This window comes from Anabrus simplex, chromosome 2, assembly GCF_040414725.1.
Source record: "Anabrus simplex isolate iqAnaSimp1 chromosome 2, ASM4041472v1, whole genome shotgun sequence".
Classification (NCBI taxonomy): Eukaryota; Metazoa; Arthropoda; class Insecta; order Orthoptera; family Tettigoniidae; genus Anabrus; species Anabrus simplex.
In genome coordinates, this window is record NC_090266.1 from 848,847,966 (window position 1) to 848,869,914 (window position 21,949).

The 21,949-nt window shown below is 39.9% G+C and overlaps 1 protein-coding gene across 11 annotated transcripts in view; it reads left to right on the top strand.

The window, feature by feature from the left end:
• The window catches only part of LOC136864508 (protein boule), a 350,930-nt gene that overhangs the window by 61,259 nt on the left and 267,722 nt on the right, over positions 1 to 21,949 (top strand). For all 11 annotated transcript variants that reach the window (XR_010859321.2, XR_010859320.2, XR_010859322.2 and 8 more), the window contains exon 3: positions 9,821 to 9,880. Coding sequence is in view for 8 of the 11 variants with exons in the window: in XM_067141569.2 (XP_066997670.1) it covers positions 9,851 to 9,880 (30 nt within the window). In the remaining 3 variants the exon portion in view is untranslated. The remainder of the gene's footprint in view (positions 1 to 9,820; positions 9,881 to 21,949) is intronic.

Consider the following 21,949-nt stretch of genomic DNA (forward strand, 5'->3'; position numbering starts at 1 on the left):
GGACTCCTCGCCTAGAACTTGTTCCTTGGTGGAACGAATGAAATTGCAGCAGGTATAAAAGAACTCCGTCGCGCCCATGAACGCTATCGTAGACAGCCTACTGTGGCCAACTTGATAACATTTAAAAAACAGCACGCTCAGGCGTGAGTTCTTATTCGACAGTGTAAGAAAGCATCGTGGGAGAGATGTCGTCTGTGACGTCACATACACCATCATCTCAAGTGTAGACTAAACTTCGACGTATTTTGAGTATAGAAGGATCATCTGTAGTACCGGGAATTTCCATTGCAGGCAATATCGTCACAGATTCACCTTCTGTTGCTAATCATCTAGCCAGTCATTTTGCGGATGTGTCTTGTTCTGGGAATTACCATAGTGATTTCTTAGCTCTGAAGTGGAAGGCAGAACATTATCAACTCAGTTTTGTCACTCAAGCTTCAGAGGACTATAACGTGCCCTTTACAGAGTGGGAACTCCGCAGCGCCTTGGTGCTTTACAAGGACAAGGCTCCCGGACCAGATCATGTCCATAACCAGATGAAACACCTTAATGAGGATAGTCCTTTTTATCTCTCCTTCATGTGTTCAACCGAATCTGGGTAGAGGATGATTTTCCATCACAGTGCATAGTAATTCCTGTCCTCAAGTCTGACAAAAATCTTGAATATGCAGGAAGTTACAGACCTATTTGTCTTACAAACTGTTCGTGTAAGCTTTCTTTAGAGGATGGTGAATCGCCGACTGGAGAAGAGGACTTTTGTTCAAATACCAATGTAGTTTTCGAGCTGCCTACTCGACCACTGAAGACTCGGTATGCCTGAAGAGTTTTATCCAGGATGCTTTTCTCCATAAACAGCATTCGATGGCCGTTTTCTTTGAATTAGAAAAGGCCTATGACACCACACGGCGATACAGCATACTTTGTCCTGCGTCAGTGGAATTTGCAAGGTAACTTGCTGGTATTTATTGTGAATTTGTTGTCCCATCTATTCAGTGTGTGGGTACGAAGGGCATATTCGCAGTACCACATTCAGGAAAATGGAGTCCCACAGGGATCGGTTCTCAGTGTCACTCTGTTTGCAGTTGCCATAATCGGTATTCTTGCTGCTGCTGGTTCAACAGTAATACTGTTGCTATATATAGACTATTTTGCTCTGCATTATAGCTCACAAAATATGGCCGTTGCTGAGCGACACTTACAGCAAGCAGTTTAGAGTGGAACAGTGGATCTTCGAAATGGCTTTCGGTTGTCAGCCACGAAGACCTCTGTACACTTCTGCCGGAAGTGCACACTTCACTCCCATCCTGAGCTTTATTTGGTGGATGTCGCTGTTCCTGCAGTCGGCACCGATTTCTTGGGCTCCTTTTCGACAGCAAATTATCATGGGAGCTCTATGTGCAGCAGTTAAAAGCGAAATACGCTAAGAAGCTGAACATTATGTAGTTTCTTAGTGGCACTACGTGGGGGCAGGCCGCACTGTGCTCCTACGGGTTTATAGGGCAAATATTTTATCCAGGATAGGCCACGGCAGTGCAGTATGTGGTTCAGCAAGGCAAAGCATCCTTGCGAAACTGAATAGCATCTACCACAGTGCAGTTAGGTTGGTAGCGGGAGCTTTTCGTACAAGCCCCATTTCTAGCCTGTTTACTGAAGCTGGAGTGCCGCCTTTTACACCTGAGGCATCAGCAAATACTTCTGTTACTATGCTGTAAATTTGTTATTGATGCCACTTCACTCAAGCTACCCTTGCGTATACCACAGTGTAAACTGTCGGCTGTATGCTACTTATCCTCCAGCAACGCAGCTGGTTGGAATACGCTTGGATAACAGTCGTAGATTGTTTGATGTACCTTCCGTTCCTTTTCTTGTCAGACGATCAAGTAGGTTACCTCTGTGGATAATATGACGACCTGAAATAATTCTAGATTTGCACACTGGCCTGAAGGAGAACACGGTCCCTTCCATTTATCAGACTCTTTCTGTCCGTTGTTGGCCGGTATCCTGATTTGGTCATTGTTTACATGGATGGTTCAAGGCCAGAAGTGGAAGTTGGCTGTGCGTTCATTGTCAACAATAACAGGTTTCTTTCCTCTACCAGTAGTGTAGTGTGTACACGGCAGAGCTCTATACTATCTGTGCAGCTCTGCAATACACACTGTCCAATGAGCGCCGGCACTTTCTGCTGTGTACAGACTCCTTGAGCGTTCCACAATCTATAGATACATGTTTTCCTCGGCACCCCCTGGTGCAGCGTATCCAGGACCTGCTGACGGGGTGTTTGGATGCTGGCACCAGAATTATGTTCATGTGGCTCCCAAGTCACATGGGTGTAGAGGGAAAAGAGTTAGCTGACACAAGGCTGCCAAGGAGGCTGTCACATTTCCCCTGTTGCCTTACAGGGTTCCAGCCAGTGGCATTTGCTCTCAGCAGAGACATTTGGTTATGTCGCATTGGGAGATGGAGTTGCAGGCCACCCCTCTCCCGTATAAGCTGAGAGCGATAAAAGGAACTACGAAGGTATGGAAGACTTTGATTCGGGTTTCTTGAAGAGGAGCAGTGGTATTATGTTGTCCAGTCAACAGATCTTGTCAACTGTTTCATGAGTTATGGTGGCCTTTTTTATTGTGTGTAAAAGTGTATTTTGCATTAGTGTATTTTTGTTAACTATGCTTTTATCCCATTGACTGTATTTTAGTTCACGTTTGTGTATTTTAATGTGTTATTTTAACTTCTAACTTGAATGATATATATATCTACTTCAAGTCAATGCCTTATTCCATTGTAATATGTATCTCGGATAATTTTATCAAATAAGGCATTACGATTTAGATCCACTGATTATTTTAATTTCATAATCATTTTTCATCATCATTTGTTTCAAATTCTAGTCAGTGGATATATTTTAAAATTTTATCATCACATCTTTTCGTTCCATCTCGTACCATTATGGGTCGGTGACCTAGCTGTTAGGTCCCTTTAAACAACAACACTCATCATCGCTATCCCCTTTCCCTGTTTGTAAGGAGCAGACGTGGACTCTGACCACAACTTGTTGGTCATGAAATGCCATATGAAGCTGAAGAAATTGAAGAAAGGAAAGAATGCGAAAAGATGGGATCTAGACAAGTTGAAAGAAAAGAGTGTGAGGGATTGTTTCAAGGAACATGTTGCAAAAGGACTAAATGAAAAGGCTGAAAGAAACACAATAGAGGAAGAGTGGATAGTCATGAAAAATGAAGTCTGCAGGGCTGCTGAAGAAATGTTAGGAAGGAAGAAAAGATCAACTAAGAATCAGTGGATAACTCAGCAGATACTAGACCTGATTCTGAATGACGAAAATACACTGACTGATAGAGCAAATGCAACACCAAGAAGGAGTGGTTCGAAAGGGATGAAAGTTGGGGAAAAAACAGAGATGGCACGGACGAATAATTGATGTTTATTTCAAACCGATATGCAGGTTACACAATGCGCACGGCATCGACTCGGTAGGATGTAGGACCACCGCGAGCGGCGATGCACGCAGAAACACGTCGAGGTACAGAGTCAATAAGAGTGCGGATGGTGTCCTGAGGGATGGTTCTCCATTCTCTGTCAACCATTTGCCACAGTTGGTCGTCCGTACGAGGCTGGGGCAGAGTTTGCAAACGGCGTCCAATGAGATCCAACACGTGTTCGATTGGTGAGAGATCTGGAGAGTACGCTGGCCACGGAAGCATCTGTACACCTCGTAGAGCCTGTTGGGAGATGCGAGCAGTGTGTGGGCGGGCATTATCCTGCTGAAACAGAGCATTGGGCAGCCCCTGAAGGTACGGGAGTGCCACCGGCCGCAGCACATGCTGCACGTAGCGGTGGGCATTTAACGTGCCTTGAATACGCACTAGAGGTGACGTGGAATCATACGCAATAGCGCCCCAAACCATGATGCCGCGTTGTCTAGCGGTAGGGCGCTCCACAGTTACTGCCGGATTTGACCTTTCTCCACGCCGACGCCACACTCGTCTGCGGTGACTATCACTGACAGAACAGAAGCGTGACTCATCGGAGAACACGACGTTCCGCCATTCCCTCATCCAAGTCGCTCTAGCCCGGCACCATGCCAGGCATGCACGTCTATGCTGTGGAGTCAATGGTAGTCTTCTGAGCGGACGCCGGGAGTGCAGGCCTCCTTCAACCAATCGTCGGTAAATTGTTCTGGTCGATATTGGAACAGCCAGGGTGTCTTGCACATGCTGAAGAATGGCGGTTGACGTGGCGTGCGGGGCTGCCACCGCTTGGCGGCGGATGCGCCGATCCTCGCGTGCTGACGTCACTCGGGCTGCGCCTGGACCCCTCGCACGTGCCACATGTCCCTGCGCCAACCATCTTCGCCACAGGCGCTGCTCCGTGGACACATCCCTATGGGTATCGGCTGCGATTTGACGAAGCGACCAACCTGCCCTTCTCAGCCCGATCACCATACCCCTCGTAAAGTTGTCTGTCTGCTGGAAATGCCTCCGTTGACGGCGGCCTGACATTCTTAGCTATACACGTGTCCTGTGGCACACGACAACACGTTCTACAATCACTGTCGGCTGAGAAATCACGGTACGAAGTGGGCCATTCGCCAACGCCGTGTCCCATTTATCGTTCGCTACGTGCGCAGCACAGCGGCGCATTTCACATCATGAGCATACCTCAGTGACGTCAGTCTACCCTGCAATTGGCATACAGTTCTGACCACTCCTTCTTGGTGTTGCATTTGCTCTGTCAGTCAGTGTACAAAAATGCTAGAAATGAAGAGGGCAGAAAAGAATACAGGCGATTAAAGAATGAAGTGGATAGAGAATGCAAGGTAGCTAAGGAAGACTAGCTGAAGGAGAAGTGCAAGGATGTCGAAGGTTGTATGGTCCTAGGAAAGGTAGATGCTGCATACAGGAAAATCAAAGAAACCTTTGAAGAAAGGAAATCTAGGTGTATAAATATTAAAAGCTCAGATGGAAAGCCACTTCTAGGGAAAGAAGACAAAGCAGAAAGATGGCAGGAACATATCCAGCAGTTGTATTAAGGTGAAGATGTAGAGAATTTGGTTCTGGAACAAGAAGAGGCTGTTGATGCTGATGGAATGGGAGACGCAATTTTGAGGTCAGAGTTTGACAGAGCTGTGAGCGACCTAAATAGGAAAAAGGCACCTGGAATTGATGACATTCCCTCTGAATTACTGACTGCTTTAGGAGAAACAAGCTTGGCAAGGTTATTCCATTTAGTGTGTAAGATGTACGAGACAGGAGAAGTTCGATCCGATTTTCGTGAAAATGTTGTTATACTTATTCCCAAGAAAGCCGCTGCTGACAGGTGTGAAAACTATCGCACCATTAGTTTAGTATCTCATGTCTGCAAAATTTTAACACGTATTGTTTACAGAAGAATGGAAAAACAAGTTGAAGCTGAGTTGGGAGAAGATCAGTTTGGCTTCAGAAGAAATGTAGGAACACGTGAAGCAATCCTGACTTTACGTCTGATCATAGAGGATCGAATCAAGAAGGACAAGCCCATGTACATGGCATTCGTAGATCTAGAAAAGGCATTCGATAATGTTGATTGGACCAAGCTATTTAAGATTCTGAAGGTGATTGGGATCAGATACCGAGAACGAATAATTATATACAATCTGTATAAAAATCAGTCTGCAATGACAAGAATCGAGGGCTTTGAAAAAGAAGCAGCAGTCCAGAAAGGAGTGCTGCAAGGCTGCAGTTTGTCCCCCCTCCTTTTCATTGTTCACATAGAACAGGCAGTAAAGGGAATCTCAGTCCAAGGAGAGGAAATCAAAACCTTGAGATTTGCCGATTATATTGTTATTTTATCTGAGACTGCAGAAGATCTCGAAGCTGCTGAATGGTGTGGACGAAGTCTTGGGTAAGGAGTACAAGATGAAAATAAATAAGTCCAAAACAAAAGTAGTGGAGTGCAGTCGAACAAAGGCAGGTGATGCAGGAAATATTAAATTAGGGAATGAAGTCTTGAAGTAGATCAATATTGTTAGTTGGGTAGTAAAATAACTAACGATGGCAGAAGTAAGGACGACATAAAATGCAGACTTGCACAAGCAAGGAAGAGTTTTCTTAAGAAAAGAAATTTGCTCACTTCAAACATTGATATCGGAATTAGAAAGATGTTTTTGAAGACTTTCGTGTGGAGCTTGGCATTGTATTGAAGTGATACATGGACGATAACTAGCGCAGAAAGAAAGAGAATTTGAAGCTTTTGAAGTGTGGTGTTACAGAAGAATGCTGAAGGCGAGATGGATAGATCGAATCACAAATGAAGAGATACCGAATCGATTTGGCTAAATTTGACGAGAAGAAGAGATAGAATGATAGGACACATCTTAAGACACCCAGGACTTGTTCAGTTGGTGTTTGAGGGAAATGTAGGAGGTAAGAACGGTAGGGGTAGACCAAGGTATGAATATGACAAGCAGATGTAGGATGCAGTAGTTACACAGAAATGAAAAGTTTAGCACAGGGTGGCATGGAGAGCTGCATCAAACCAGTCTATGGACTGATGACTCAAACAACACAAATATTATCAAAAGAGGGAAAAAAATATTCTCCAATGTAAAAGTAAAAATTCTGATAAATTCTTTGATCACTATTGTATTTAGCCCACTGTGTTGTAACAGATTATATCTTATGTTAACTGTTTCTAATGTTGGTATGTTGGAGTACATATCGACACTATCAAAACTATGAATGGAATTATATGTACTCAGTGTGATCTTTCTCTTATAACAAAAATAAATGGTGTTAACTAAATTGGTTTTACTATTAAACCTAAAATGTTTCTTTAGGATGTTTTGTATAAATTGTGCTATTTCATAGGCCGGGCTTTTCTTAAAATTTACCACAGGTCTAATCGGTACATTATTTTTATGAATTTTTGTCTGTGCTCTTAAAGTGGGCATTCCTGGGTTCATAGTCAAGCATTTTATTTCTGTAGCATCAAGTAGAAAATTTGTTTAGTTTAAGATTTTCTTAAGTTTCTTTTGCATTGTGTTCGTTGGATCTTTTTTAAGTAATTTAAAAATATCTAAGAAGTCAATTGTTTTGTTAATATAACCTTGTTTATCTAGTAAAACTGTTGTATTGCCCTTGTCGACTTTAGTTGTTATATCATTCTCTTTAATTTTCTCATTAAGCTGTTGTATACTATTATTTTTCTTGTCCATATTTACCTCTTTGTTCTAATATTATGGACAGTTTTTTTCTTTGCCTCATACCTAATTGCTTCTTGTTGGTCTACTGGGATATTATAGGTAATTCAGTTTCTGCTGTCATTTTGCTACCTCTTTTTGATTCATATCTTTCTGGGTATAGTGCCAATTATGTTTTATGTTTGGTTTACTTTTTTTCTGAAAAGACTTTGGGTGCTTTTTTTCTGAAAAGACATTGGGTGCTTTGGCGTTAAATTGTGTGAGACATTTTTGAAGAAAGATTAAATTTTTAGAAATGCTCAAAATCTTTATTTTATGTTAAATTTATTATTTAATCTTTTTGCCTGTCTGGCACGTTCTAAATAAACTATTTAGACCATTTTTGGTCCTTAGTTGGCCTTCATTGACTACGCTCATATGAAAACTACGTGTAACATTTGGGTCCGCCCTATCAATATATTCTCAAATTCGTAAGTTTATACGATTATTTTGACTCGTATTTGTTTTGGGAGGCACCACTCCCTTCATCAGCGACTTCTACATCGCAAAACAAAACTACCCATATTCTAGGATCTAACAACTTTCACTTGTATAAAAAACATGTTTAAAATTGTAAACTTATTTTAACCCACACCCTTCTCCCTCTCCCCCCGCCCCCTCTCTCTCTAAAATGTTTCTTGATACTGTTTGTTTTTCTTACTGTGGAAGAACACTTCAAAAAACATATCAAAAAGTTGTCTGGTTTTTCATGGACAAACTCCGAAAAAGTTAAAATCTTGGTCTTGCTGTTAAAAATCTTTCTAAAATGATCTTATAATAATAATAATAATAATAATAATAATAATAATAATAATAATAATAATAATATTTGTTTTACATACCACTAACTACTCTTTTAAGGTTTTCGGAGACGCCGAGGTCCCGGAATTTAGTCCCGCAGGAGTTCTTTTACGTGCCAGTAAATCTACCGACACAAGGCTGACGTATTTGAGCACCTTCAAATACCACCGGACTGAGCCAGGATCGAACCTGCCAAGTTGGAGTCAGAAGGCCAGAGCCTTAACCGTCTCAGCCACTCAGCCTGGCAAAATGATCTTATCATCCATTGAATTATTACTGTTCATAAGATCTATTATGAATAATTCCATTTCACTATAACAGGTTGAGCAGAATCGTGTTATGCTTGTGTTAGAGTTTATCGAACCTCCCAACTTGTCCTTGAGGAGTGCATGAGGAACAGTGGAAGTAATTTGGAGGGTATTATTTTCAAAACTTAATTTTGTTCCAAGACATTTTTTCCTGATCTTTATTAAATGGCAACAATGTTTCTTTTCACTAAATGACTAAATATCAACATACATTTAAGTACTTTTTAAAATTTTGAACATCATTGGATCTTTTTGCTGGACCCTGTAGTATAAACTCTACTGTAATCTCCACATGCACTAGCTGAACAAATGAACAGAGTAGACCATTGCAACCTCAAAAAGCAACTTTGGTACACAGTTACAAGTGACAGAAATACGAGAAGTAGAACACTGGCTAACCTCTAAAAGTGGAGTTACTTTTCTGTATCTTGTTGATAGAGGCGAAGGTAATGCTTTACACTCCCTTGTTCTCTTTTTTTGGAGAATAATGCATTTCATTTCTTTGTATTGTATCAGCAGCACTGAAGAAGATTTTGAACTGTAACTTTATGTAACCTTTGGAATCAAAATCACTGGTAGCTCTACATGGATTTGAGAATGAAATTAGGATTTACTTAAACGATTTTGACAAAGTGGTGTTTTAGCCCCTCTCTAGGTCTGGTCCGATTTAGCCCTTTTCAGGTTCAACAAGATTCGAACATCAGAATCGTATGGGCATAAAACACAAAATAATGTTGAAATTTTCTTATTAAGATACAGGAAAAGACGATTTTCTCCAACTCTTGCCCCTTTTCTCTACGGGGTTGATTGTGTAGCAAGTTTTTATGACCGGATGCCTTTCCTGATGTCAACCTCATCAAATGAGTTAGATATGATTGATGTAATATACGATAGTAGGGAGAGGGTGAAACCCAGTGCCAGCACATAGCCTACAAAGAAGTTAAAACCTGATAATCTGGGCAACAATAATAATAATCATTTACAAATTGAATATTCACTGTGATAGGAAAAAAAAAAAAAGTGTTCACTCATTTTTAAAGTGACATTCAGATGCAAGGAGAACTGAAGATGTATTGTGGCAGGAATTTTTCTTAGGTGAAAACATTATTTCTGCTTATCTATATTTTAAATTTGATGATGCACATTCATGAAGACAAAACATGTCAAGATAAAGAACTTGTTTAACACTAGTTCTGTGCGTTTTGTCCTCCATATCTGTAGAATGCTTGTTGGCTTCTTTTTTGAAAGAGAACTGTTAAATTATATTTTAACATGAAATGAGATTTTCTTTCAAGTAGGTTATTTTAATAATTTCTACAAGTCTATGCAACTGGGCTAATTTTCGCTTAAAATTTGCTTTTGTATTGTATGTTAACCATTCAAATGTTGCATTTGTGTTGGGATGAATTTTCACTTTGGCCTGATTGTTTTTCTGAAGTTGGTTTAAATATAATATTTTCCTCCCCTATTGTTTTAGAAATTGCTGTACAAGTACTTCATATTCAGAATGGCATCTGGTAGAGACAGGCGTTATGAAGTGAGTACTTTTATGTCTTTGAAAATACTTGTAATGTTGCACCTCAAATTTGGAGAATGTTCATGTTATATTTATGAACATCTCATGAGAGGGGAAACTGAAAACTTACTGAACTTTATAGAGTGTGAGTCATCTAAGATGTTCACCACAAATAATTTTCAACCATCAAAGAAATAGTAAAAATGTTCTCACATTTAGTAATGTACCGAGGAGCTCATAATCAAACGTGCATTGTTTTTCTAGGGTGTCTGTATCTGTCAGGATTATACTAATTATCCTAATAGTAATACTAAGGCTTATCCATGAGCAATGCAGCCCGTTGGTGTCCTCTTGGAAAGCATTTATACCAAACAAGGTACCTCCGTGTTTAATTTGATGACCTGAAATCATCTTGGATCTGCATACTGGTCCTAAGGTGAGCATGGACCCTGCCATTTTACAGAGGCTCTTACTGTCCGTTGTTGCCCACTATTCAGGTTTAGTAGTTATTTACACTGATTTTTCGAGGGCAGAAGCTAAAGTAGGCTGTGCAGTTGTTGTTGATAATGAGCATTTTCTTTTTTCCTCTACTCTAAACTTGTAGCGTGTTCACAGCAGTGTTGTATGCTATCCCTGAAACTCTGCGGTACGTGCTGTTCAATGAACGTCAGCATTTCCTGCTGTGTACAGACTCCTCAGCTCGTTACAATCTATTGATGCATGTTTTCCGTGGCACCCTCTGGTGCAGCAGATCCTGGACCTGCTGGCTGAGTGTTGGAGTGCTAGCACCAGAATCCCATTTTTGTAGCTTCCAAGCCACATGGGTTTAGCAGGAAACGAGTTAGCTGATAGGGCTGTCAAGGAGGCAGTCACACTTTCCCCATTGCCTTACAAGGTTCCAGCCAGTTATATTCGTTCTCAGCTGAGACATTTGGTAATGTCACATTGGGAGCTGGAATGGCAGGCCACCCTTCTTTCAAATAAGCTGAGGACAATTATAGGAACTATGAAGGTATGGAAGACTTCCCTTCGGGATTCTCAGAGAGAAGCCGTGGTATTATGTTATGTTTGGATCGGCCCTGGTATAGCTATGCACTCCTACTTACTGAAGGGAGAAGCTCCCCCAATCTGTACTTGCAGCAGTCATCTGACCGTAGTATACAGCCGTACAGAGTGCGTGGACCTGGCAAATCTGAGCCATAGTCTAATAAAATTTCCGTGTACCATCTCTCTCATTCTACGAGATGATGAACAGTCAGCAGACCTCATCAGTTTTAAGAGGGATAGTGGCCTGTTTTTTGTGTTTAAAAGTGAATTTTCTATTTTTCAAAATTGTTTATTGTTAACTATGTTTTGTACTGTATTGACTGTGTTTTGGTCTGTGTTTTTGAACTTTTAATTTGCATGAAATATGATTTCACTTTAAAGCAATGCCTTATTTCATTTTATTACACTTAATTTGATTTTAAATAAAATAAGGCACTGAGAATTAGATCCACTGATTATTCTAATCTATTCTAATTCTTAATCATTTTTCATGATCATTTAAAAAAAATTCTAGTCAGTGGATAAATTTTAATTATTATTACATTTTGTTCCATCTTGTATCATTAGGGGCCGATGACAGATTGTTAGGCCTCTTTAAACAACAGGCATCATCATCACCGCCACATAGTTCTGAGAAGTTCTGATTTCTGTCATCAGGCTCAGGATTCATATGTTGTGTGTGCCTTGGCCATCTGGTTATTAATTCATTCCAATAGGGCAGTCAATGGGTGTGAAATGAAGCATGTTTAAAGATATTCCATTTTCTCAAACTACTTGTTGAAGTTTGAAATAATCACACCCCTGAATTTACAATTGCCATGATTCTAATGCTAGAGGTAAGACAGTATAGTACTGTTTTAGAAAACAATAATTCGTACTGTTATTTTGGCAGATATTGACACCTGAAAAGTATTGCAAATAAGAGTATGAGCCCCTTTGTAACATAATTAAAATGGAAAACTGATTTTGAATATGTACAACAGTTTGAGGTATTTTTAGGTGAACGTCTTAGCTGACTAACCTAGTGTAATCTTGGTTTATGGTAATTACTCGGCTTTTTAAGAGTAATCATTGGTGACCTACCTTTTGTAACTATGTTAATTAGTGAAATTCCAAATTTCTATTTTGCTATCAAGTTTGACTGTGTTGATAGTTTGTTTGAATTTGTATCCTGAGAGTGGTTTTACTTATCATCTAGCTGTTGTACCGATGCCTCTTTTGTCGACCATTAATGAGTGTTTTACACAAAGCAGGGACTATAATTTTGTACTGTGCTCCTCAACAGGAGTTTAAGGAATTAAGTCAAGTCAGGGACTATAATCTATAGGCTACGTTTACCAAGAAGTGCATCTAAATTGTAAACAGATGGTGGCACACTTTCCAGCTCCAGTCAGAATAATAATAATAATAATAATAATAATAATAATAATAATAATAATAATACAGCTGTTAGGAGCAGTATTGGCCGAAAGAAGCTGCCTAGTAAACACTGCAAGTCAGTTCAACAAGCAGTACCCGATAATACAAATAAAACCTTCAGCCAGCTCGCTCAGCTGGATGCGATGAACTAGACGATCAGACTAATTCAGGCAGAACGTTGGGCCAGCAGGAATGTGCCCAGGTCTGGCAGCCTCTACTCCTCTTTCCCCGTCCAGTATATCTCGCCCATTTCTAAAACATGTTTTGTTATGTATAGGAGGTACATGATGGGAAAGACATTTGCTATTGCCTTAGTAATATACGTTATTTTAATTAGGCTAATATTAACCAATTAGTTCTCATTTGGGAACGTCATTTCTGTATTTTTCTTTGCAGAAAATTTGAAAAGTGAGCAACTTCGACTGTGATTCTCAAATGGAGAGAAAGCTTTCCTGACAACCAGAAGTGAAACGTAACCTCAAATGTTAATCATGTTTCTCTGCTACGTCATTCAAGTTAAAGGCAAAATATCATTTTATAGAGTTCATATTGTGTTAGTGCAGTCCTTCAAAGTCTTCTTTATAAATAGGATAAAACTTAATTGCCATAAAGTTGTACATTGATCAGTAGGTATTGCTAAATTTTTATTGTTCCCAATTGGGAACAACGGGAACTAAGTATATCAAATCTACCAATGTAGTGAGTACCATTATGGAGAGTAGCTAGTTAGATCAAAGAGGTTAGGACAAGTCATTATTTTTAACAACATTCCTTCATATGAACTCTGACATGAGGACACTAATTGCCATAGCGAGTAGTAATCATCATCATTGTCACAGTTTTCATATTGTTGTACAAATACCAGGTGGTATGTCTAGCAACAAACTGTGATAGATTGTACCCAACTAATCAAGCCAAGATATACAGGCACGGTAAGAAGCACATTCAGATTGAACAACCTCGCCTAGTAAACAAGTACAATAAGCACATGGGTGGCTTTTACTTCGTTGATAGGTTCATATCTTAATACAAGCACAGTAAGTAGAGTCTCGTTAATCCAAACTAATTGGGACCAGAGTCTGTTTGGATTATGAAATTTTCGGATTAACTGGAAAATATTTTCTAATAATAATGTTATTCTTTTTATGTCTCGCTAACTTCTTTTACGGTTTCCGGAGACACCTAGGTGCCAGGACTTCCTCCCGCAGGTGTTCTTTCACGTGCCAGTAGATCTACTTACACGAGGCTGATGTATTTTAGCACCTTCAAATACCACCGGACTGAGCCAGGATCGAACCTGCCAAGTTGAGGTCAGAAGGTCAGCACCTCAACCGTCTGAGGAAAATAGTTTCTACAATACAGTAAATATTGTAATTTTAAATATCCATTCTGTAGTAGTTACGTTAATAAAATGCTTTATAAAAATACAGCAATGTAGTTAAGAACCCGTAGAGGAGAAAACAACAATGAAAATGACATTAGCGAGTGGATGGAAGCTACAAACAGACAAAGAAATTGTAGCTATGGTGGAGAAAGAATTTGGAGTTGATGAGGAACAGAGTTACGATGAAGAAGACCACAATGAACAACTAGTGTCACATTCAGATGCCGCAGCTGCCTTAGAGCTTACCGTATGCTACGTCGAGCAACAGTCCGCTGCTACGCCCACTGATGTGATGTTTATGAGACGCTGGTTTAACACAGCATCTTCGAGTAGGTTCCAATCACTACGGCAAAAGAAATTAACAGACTGTAAATATAAACGACCAGTTATGGATGGTCTATGATGTGTAATTATGTTTACATTAAGTTATTCTAGTAAAATATGACTAACAAAATGCAAGTAAATCTTCATTCTATAATACGTTCTTTCATTTCAATAAGGGTAATTAAAAAAAAAAATGAATACATATTTCAGTTTGGATTAACCGGACTTTCAGATTAACGAGGTTCGGATTAACGGGACTCTAGTGTACTTCCAAAAAATGGTCCTGGTCTATTGTCACAAACACGCAAAATATTTTGAGAGCAGCAGCCTAGAGAATCTATACCACTCTTGAACCTAATATGAAGATGGATCGGCTTCAATTAACAAGGCACATTGTCAGTGGCACGTACAATGACAGCAAAATTGGCCCAAGATCTGGGTCCATTGTTTCTTTCCTTCACGCCCAAGAAGTGGCTTGGACATAATTTGATCTGAGGAGGACGACAGGGACAATGTAAGTTATGCAAGAGGAACACGAGGCTGTAGTTTGTCCAGTGTGAAACCTTGCTACACATTCATTATTCACCAGTGGACCACATGGTCGGTGGATGCAGAGTGGGCACGGGCCCACAAGTGGCCACGGCTGGTCCGTGGTCTGACAGCTCTGCACTCTGACTGGCCAACTGAGCAGAGAAGGGGTGGCTATGGCTTTAATGTGGCTCTATGCCTCTGTATTTGGGAGATAGAGAGGGGCTGGTCCCCACCATCGGCTGTCCTGAGAATGGTTTTCTGTGGTTTTCCATTCTCCTGCACTAAGGCAAATTCCGGGACAGTTCCTAGTATAGGCCATGGCCACCAGCTGTCTCACCTTCTGCACATCTCCTCTGATGCTGATCTCCTGGCCTGAGGGATGGTGTCACCTTCTAGGAGGCTCACCTACCCCTTCAGCGGAGAAATGAAAACTTGTAGTAGTAGTAGTAGTAGTAGTATTACCACATATAAGAACATATGTGGGCATTGTTCCCATTTGGGAACAAGTAATTTCTACGGTTGTAATTTTTTTTTTTTTAAACTGATCATTTATATCTTCATTAAGATATAAATGTGTAGTGAAAATAAATTTTCAAATTTTTCCTTAGGTTGGGAACTAATTGGTTCATGGGGATGTAGGTACTTCTGTGTTAGTTACCGAGCGAGTTTGCTGTGCGGTAAGGGGAGATAGTGGGTTCGAACCCCGCTGTTGGTAGCCGTGGAGATGGTTTTTCCATACTCTAGCCTACCAAGCGACCGCTGCTCAGCCCGAAGGCCTGCAGATTACGAGGTGTCGTGTGGTCAGCACGACAAATCCTCTCGGCGGTATTCTTCGCTTTCTAGATCGGGGCCGCTATCTCACCGTCAAATAGCTCCTCAATTCTAATCATGTAGGCTGAGTGGACCTCGAACCAGCCCTCAGGTCCAGGTAAAAATCCCTGACCTGGCCGGGAATCGAACCCGGGGCCTCCGGGTAAGAGGCAGGCACGCTACCCCTACACCACGGTAGGCCTATAAAAATTTTAAATGGTATAATAAATTGTAAAATAATGAAACAACTCGTCATGTTTTAATGTTCAAAGTAATCTGACTGTGGTCTGAATTACCAATTTGCAAGAGCAAATACAAATTTCTGTTGTGCAAACTGGTTGCAAATTTGTGGGAATTCATAATCTTTTCTTTATAATTGGCTGGGAGATGTTGCACATTGTTAGTTTTCATATAAAATTGAAGATACTCAGTTCAAAAACATATGCGAGTCTTCTTCAGTTAACCTTAGAATGTGTCAGTTTTAAATCTCTCGATATTGCTACAGCTGTCGAACAACACATTTCACTCACGACCGCACAACCAAACAGTCTCTTTTCAGACACGTATTCACATATCCTGTTTTTAATTTCTGGACACTCCTTTTTGTCCGTGGAAAAGGCCAGCAGTTACTGGTTGTATGTTCAAGAAGAGCTCGCATTTTCCTCCAATCACATACCACAACTCTTATCCATTTGTACTTTCTTCCCATAGTGCGATTAAAAATTTGCTCTGGCCTGGTGAAAAGTACCACCTCGTTTATGTTGTGCAGACTGTGAAACATCCAGCCAAAATCATGGTTTGGTCTGTCGTCAGTGGGAAAGGCAATGGATGTCTATACGTGGTAGCATATGCTTTCTCTCTGACCCATGTCGTTTCTCCGTGACGCTGTAACAGACAAATGCACAGAAAAAATTCAGCCGAACACAACATTGTCCATTACTTTGCCCTGTCCAGTATTATAACAAAGTATTAGGTTGATATCGCCAGCCATGCAATATAGAGGTAGCACATCTGCCTCTTACCTGGAGGGCCTGGGTTCGATTCCACCCCAGGACAGGGATTTTTATCTGGGTGAGAGGGCTGGTTTGAGGTCCACTCTGTCTGATAATGAGATAGTAGCCCCGGTCTAGAAACCCAAGAATGGCCGAGACGATTTGTAGTGCTGACCACTGACACCTCGTAATCTGCAGGCTTTCGTGCTGAGCAGCGGTCACTTGGTTGGCTATGACCCTTCGGGGCTGTGTTGCACCATGGGGTTTGCTTTTTTTTTTTTTAAATTAGGGTGATATTACAACACAACAAACAAAAGACTTATTTTCTTTCTTTGTGACAAAGAGTAACTAATGGTATACAGTTGAACCTGCTTTGTACGTAACTCTGTTCTGCGTAATTTGTATTTGTACGTAATTTCCTTTAGGTCCCGGCAAAATGTAATTTAAAACAGTGTTAATTAAACCTTACTTGTACGTAATCTGTTTATACGTAATTCGCTGTTATACGTATTGTCAGTGAAATATAACAGAGTTTTGCGTAATTGTAATGAGCACGTGCTTTTTTAAAAGAAACTACTGTATTTATGAAGTTTCCTCTTTGTCGGCGTAGGCGGAAGTAGAGCGGTTCGGTTTCAGTGCTGAAACAGAAGACAGAGTTTCGCCCAGTGACATTGTTGACCGTTGCTCATTGGCGGGGTAACAAAGGACAACCGAGCGAGTCCCCCTCGCTCTCTATCTCGCTCCTCCTCTACCTTTCTTCATTTTTTACCTTCACAATGCCGCCAAAGATTAAGATACATTACAAGCATAGTGGGCGGTTTCGGTGAGGAAACAAAAGAAAATAGAGTTAATTTGTTTGAATATCAGAATTTCTTTCGTGGGAACAACGGAGAAGTAAAATGTCCACGGTGCCGGTATCTGGTGTTTACTGTTGAACAGTAGTTTTGTCATTCAGTTGCTTTTGATTAGCCATGGAGAACAGTAAAAAAGGAAAAGTTATACCCTATGAAAAAGTAAAATTTATACAAGAAGTGGACGCTAACCCACACAAAACAAAAACTGAAAATGCTTCAGACTTGGTGATTGGTTATACCACGCTATGTACAGTCATCAGTAAAAGAAACGTTATTTTGGATGAGTTCTTAAAACTGGGTTGAAAATCAGCAAAGCGCAGCAGGAAGGAAGGCACGTAGATTTGGAGAAAGCACTTATCACATGGTTCCAGCAAAATCGGGCTGCAGCTCTACCAATTAGTGGAGACATGCTGAAGGCAAAAGCGATGTAGCTAAAATGAGTATCACTGCTGATTTCAAGGCTTCATCAGGATGGTTGCAAGGATTTAAAGATCGTCATGGAAGGACAGGGAGAACAATTTGCGGTGACTCAAAAGCTGTGGACGACGTCACAGTGCACGACTGGAAATAAGAGGTTCTGCCAGGTATCATAAGCGATGATCAGCCTCCAAACATCTACAATTGTGATGAGACCAGCCTATTTTATAATCTCCTTCCTAATAAAACATTAGCTGAAAAAGGTGACTCATGCCATGGAGGGAAGAAACGTAAAATTCGTGTAACAGTACTTCTTGCCACCAATGTAGGTGGATCTGACAAACTTCCTCGACTTGTGATAGGAAAATTGAAGAATCTGAGGTGTTTTAAGGGTGCGAAAACAAAACCTACGGAATATGAATCCAACAGAAATGCTTGGATGACTATGCTTCTAATGGAACAGTGGTTGAAAAAACTGGACAATAAAATGAAAAAGAAACAGAAGCACATCCATCTCAAATCGTTCTGGAGAATGTCCGAGTGGAATTTTTCCCTCCTAACTGTACTAGTGTTCTACAACCGCTTGATTTGGACACCATTGCAAATTTCAAAGTGCATTATAGAAAAATGCTGGTTCAACATTTAATAACACTGAGTGATGCAGGAAATGAAGCCATGGACTTTATTTCGGCTTCCTGGAAGCAGGTGTCATCCTCCATAATCAGCAACTGTTTCCGCAAAGCTGGTATCTTACTAGAAGAGGCTGCACTAAAGATGGTTATGGGGATGAAGTTTTGTCTGGCTGTGAGCAAACTTTTGTGCTTTTTGATGATAATCTGGCTGTGTGGAGAACTACGAGATGAAGATATTGCTGATATCAACAACGTGGTGGTGATGGACCAGCTACAAGCGATAGTGACAGTGATGGAGATGGAGATAACGACTTAAATCTTGAAACACCTGAACTGAGTGAAGTGTTAAGTGCATTCTATGTGTGTAGGCGTTACATCAGTGCAAAAAGTTGTAGTGAAAATGCTTTGAATTCATTAGTAAGTTTGCAAAAGGAGGTACTCTTAATGCAAGAAAAGTGAAACAAGCCAACCTATCTGATTTCTTTAAGGTTGGACCAAGTTCAAAATTATAATTTTCTGTCTTAATGTATTTATTATTTGCAGTGATTTACACTTGTAGGTCTATTCCATTGGTTTTTCAGCAAATATGTGATGTATTGTGTAAGTCTGATTTCTAAGTAATTCTGAGTTGCAAGTAGTTTTTTCTTTTCCCGTTGATATATGTATAAGTCAGGTTCAACTGTATATAGAAACAAATCCATGGGGGTTATTCCCAAAACACTTTAATTTCCTTCGTGGAAGATTGATCTGTTCAAGCAGCAGAGTTGGGACTTTCTGTGAAGCATTGAAAATTGAAAGTTATGAAATTTAGTTCAGACAAGAAAGGTTAGGAAAATACGGGAAGTAATTTGTGTGATCAGGGAAGTAAATTTCTGTTCACACATCTTTCAGCAATGTAAAGAGCATTTGTCACAGCCTTCTCTACTTCATCATTCAGTAGAGTTCAATGAATATTCTTTTAAACATCCCTTTTTTAGCAGTGCAAATATCTCGAAGAGTTACCTTGATGATGTGAGGTATGTAGATAAGAAGATTGAGTCATTGTTACAGTTCTGTCAGCACGGTAGGTGCTTGTTTCTGTGTGGATATATTGCTGCTTGCTAAAGCTAGATTTTGTTTCAGCTCTTGTAATCTGAACAAGGCCACACACACTTTGAATTATAAAGAAACTGTGTGGATACATTTCGAATTTGTGCAGTCACATTGATTTTTAAATTATCTTGTGTATTTCAGTATTTGCATGTTTTGAGAATTCCTGAAAAATGCTTGGAAAAGAAAGTTTTTAATGCCTTCCCTTAATTTAGATTCAGCAGTTGCATTTTGTAGCATTAGGAACTAAGGTTGTCAATTATGGTAGGCTTGTTGAAAAGGCTGCTTAATTAAGATATCTTTTGTGGAATATTAATACACATACAGGTATATACAGTGAAACTTCTGACAGATATGTTTGAAGAGTAGACTTTCCTAGACAAGATATTTTTTAATTCCTTGCTAGAAATACTTTTGCGTATATCAGGTGCGGACACAACAAAATGAGTGTAGAATAAAGTTTTCAGTATAACGGATACGAATTAAGAGTAATTTAGGGAATTAAAATTTAATTGGCTTTGAGACTACACTTGCTGTGTTGTATGTCACTAATGTACAAGGACAAGCATTGTGCTATGTGAAAATATTTGACAACAGATTTTTCAGTATAAATTTGTGGGTGTAGCAAGTACAGTAGTTTGTTTATTGCCAGTTTATGGACAGACCTCTGCTTCGTCCTCTTGAATCTCCATTGCATTAGTGGTTCTTTCATTTATTGCCTGTTACCTTCTTTCAATGCCTCAGATTAATGCAGTTGTTTGCGAAGCCACCGTAGCTCAGTCCAGAGAGCATCCGATGCAAAATCGGAATGTTGTGGGTTCAGTTCCTACCAGTGTCCAGTTGGACATTTTTGTTTGTGTACTTAATGTTTCCTATGCCCAGTTTTATCAAGGAGGGTTGAATATATAATCCTGAATACTACCTGCATCTTTTTTTTTTTTTTTTTTTTTTTTTTTTACAGAAATATTGCTCCTTAAATTTGCGTGCGTGTTATATTTAAGCTTTTGTGTCATGGTCTCGTAATGCATTGTTCCGAAGACTCAGCAACAGCGGCTTCATGTCACGTGGCTTGGCAACTGCTGAAATCTTGCTTTGTTGCTCACTTTTGCATTACCGGAACTTCGTGTGTGGCAGTTGACTAATACTTTGTGTTCTGAGTGAAGAAGCATCAGTGGTAACAAGTGATGAAATCAAACAACAGTTCACGTCGTTCACTATGAGAAACTCCAAGTTCTAATCGAAGCTGAAACTATCGGAAATCTTGCTGCCAGCAGAAAATATATTGATGAATCGTGTATTTGCAATTGGAGGAAGATGTTATTAAAAAGCAACGGTGATCGTAGAGCTTTCCAGAGGCAGAGTGCACAGTTTCCTGAAATTGAACGGTTTTATAAATACATGACAAAGACGTGAACTAGGTAATAGTCTATCGACTGAAATGTGCCAAAAAGAATTCATTAGAGATCACAAAGGAACATAAAAAGGAAGGTTTTACTGCAAGCCGTGGGCAGATAAGAAACTTACATCAAAGAAATGGATTGTGTATGCGAAGACATACATCTATTTCAAGTCATCTCTCTGTTGCCTATGAAGACATGTTGACAGCTTTTCGCCACGTTATTTGTTTTGTAGAAGCAAAATTCCTTTTTGCTTTCTCACATTGGGAATGCTCATCAGACACCCGTTTATTTTGAAATACCGCTAGGCAACACGGTTCATATTAAGGGCTCTTAAAGCATTGCTAACAGGACAGGTGGTAATGAAAACAACGCTACACGCTAATGTTATACATTTAAGCTGGTGGAACCTAACTTTCTCAGTATGTGGTTCTGAAAAGAAAAAAGAAAACTCTTCTGAAAGGAAATTTGCTGTCTGATATTTTCGTTCGAACCCAAGAATCCGGCTAATTGTTTGGCAATGTCGCCTGGTAGTTTTATTGCGGAAGAAGAGTATGCTTGTGCTCGACAGTTACTGCGGTCATACTACAGACATTACAAACTATCGCTCTCATTTTTGATCCGTATTGAAAACAGCGATCTCAGTTATTTTACAAAAGGAGTACATTTATTGTATTGTATTGAATAGGTGGAACAATAAATGTAATCCTTTTGTAAAATGAGTGACATACTACAGACGCCATAAATTAATCGATAACTGAATGAAAAACTGATCTGGCAATTTCAGGAGGGCTGGCTGACCTATGCTACAGCCATTGGATGTTTGTGTGAACTAGCCTTTCGAAGCTGCATTGAAACAGCTATACACAGAGTGAGATGGCATCTGCCGGCGATCACGCACTGACACCTACTGGACAAGTGATACAACTCAAAGTCGAACTTCTATACAAATGGATAAAGATTGCATGGGATCACATCTCCAATAACTTGGTGAGGAAAAGTTTCAAGAAATGTGGAATTTCAAATTCTGTGGATGGTAGTGAGGACGACTGTATGGGAAGGTGTCAGTGATCAAATTTCTGATGGTAGTTTTGATGACATTAAATCATGACTGATTTTTACATTAAACTTGTTTTATTTCTCATTGTGGTGTTTTTAGTGTTTTTATTACTGCCAATTGTTTGCAGTATTTAG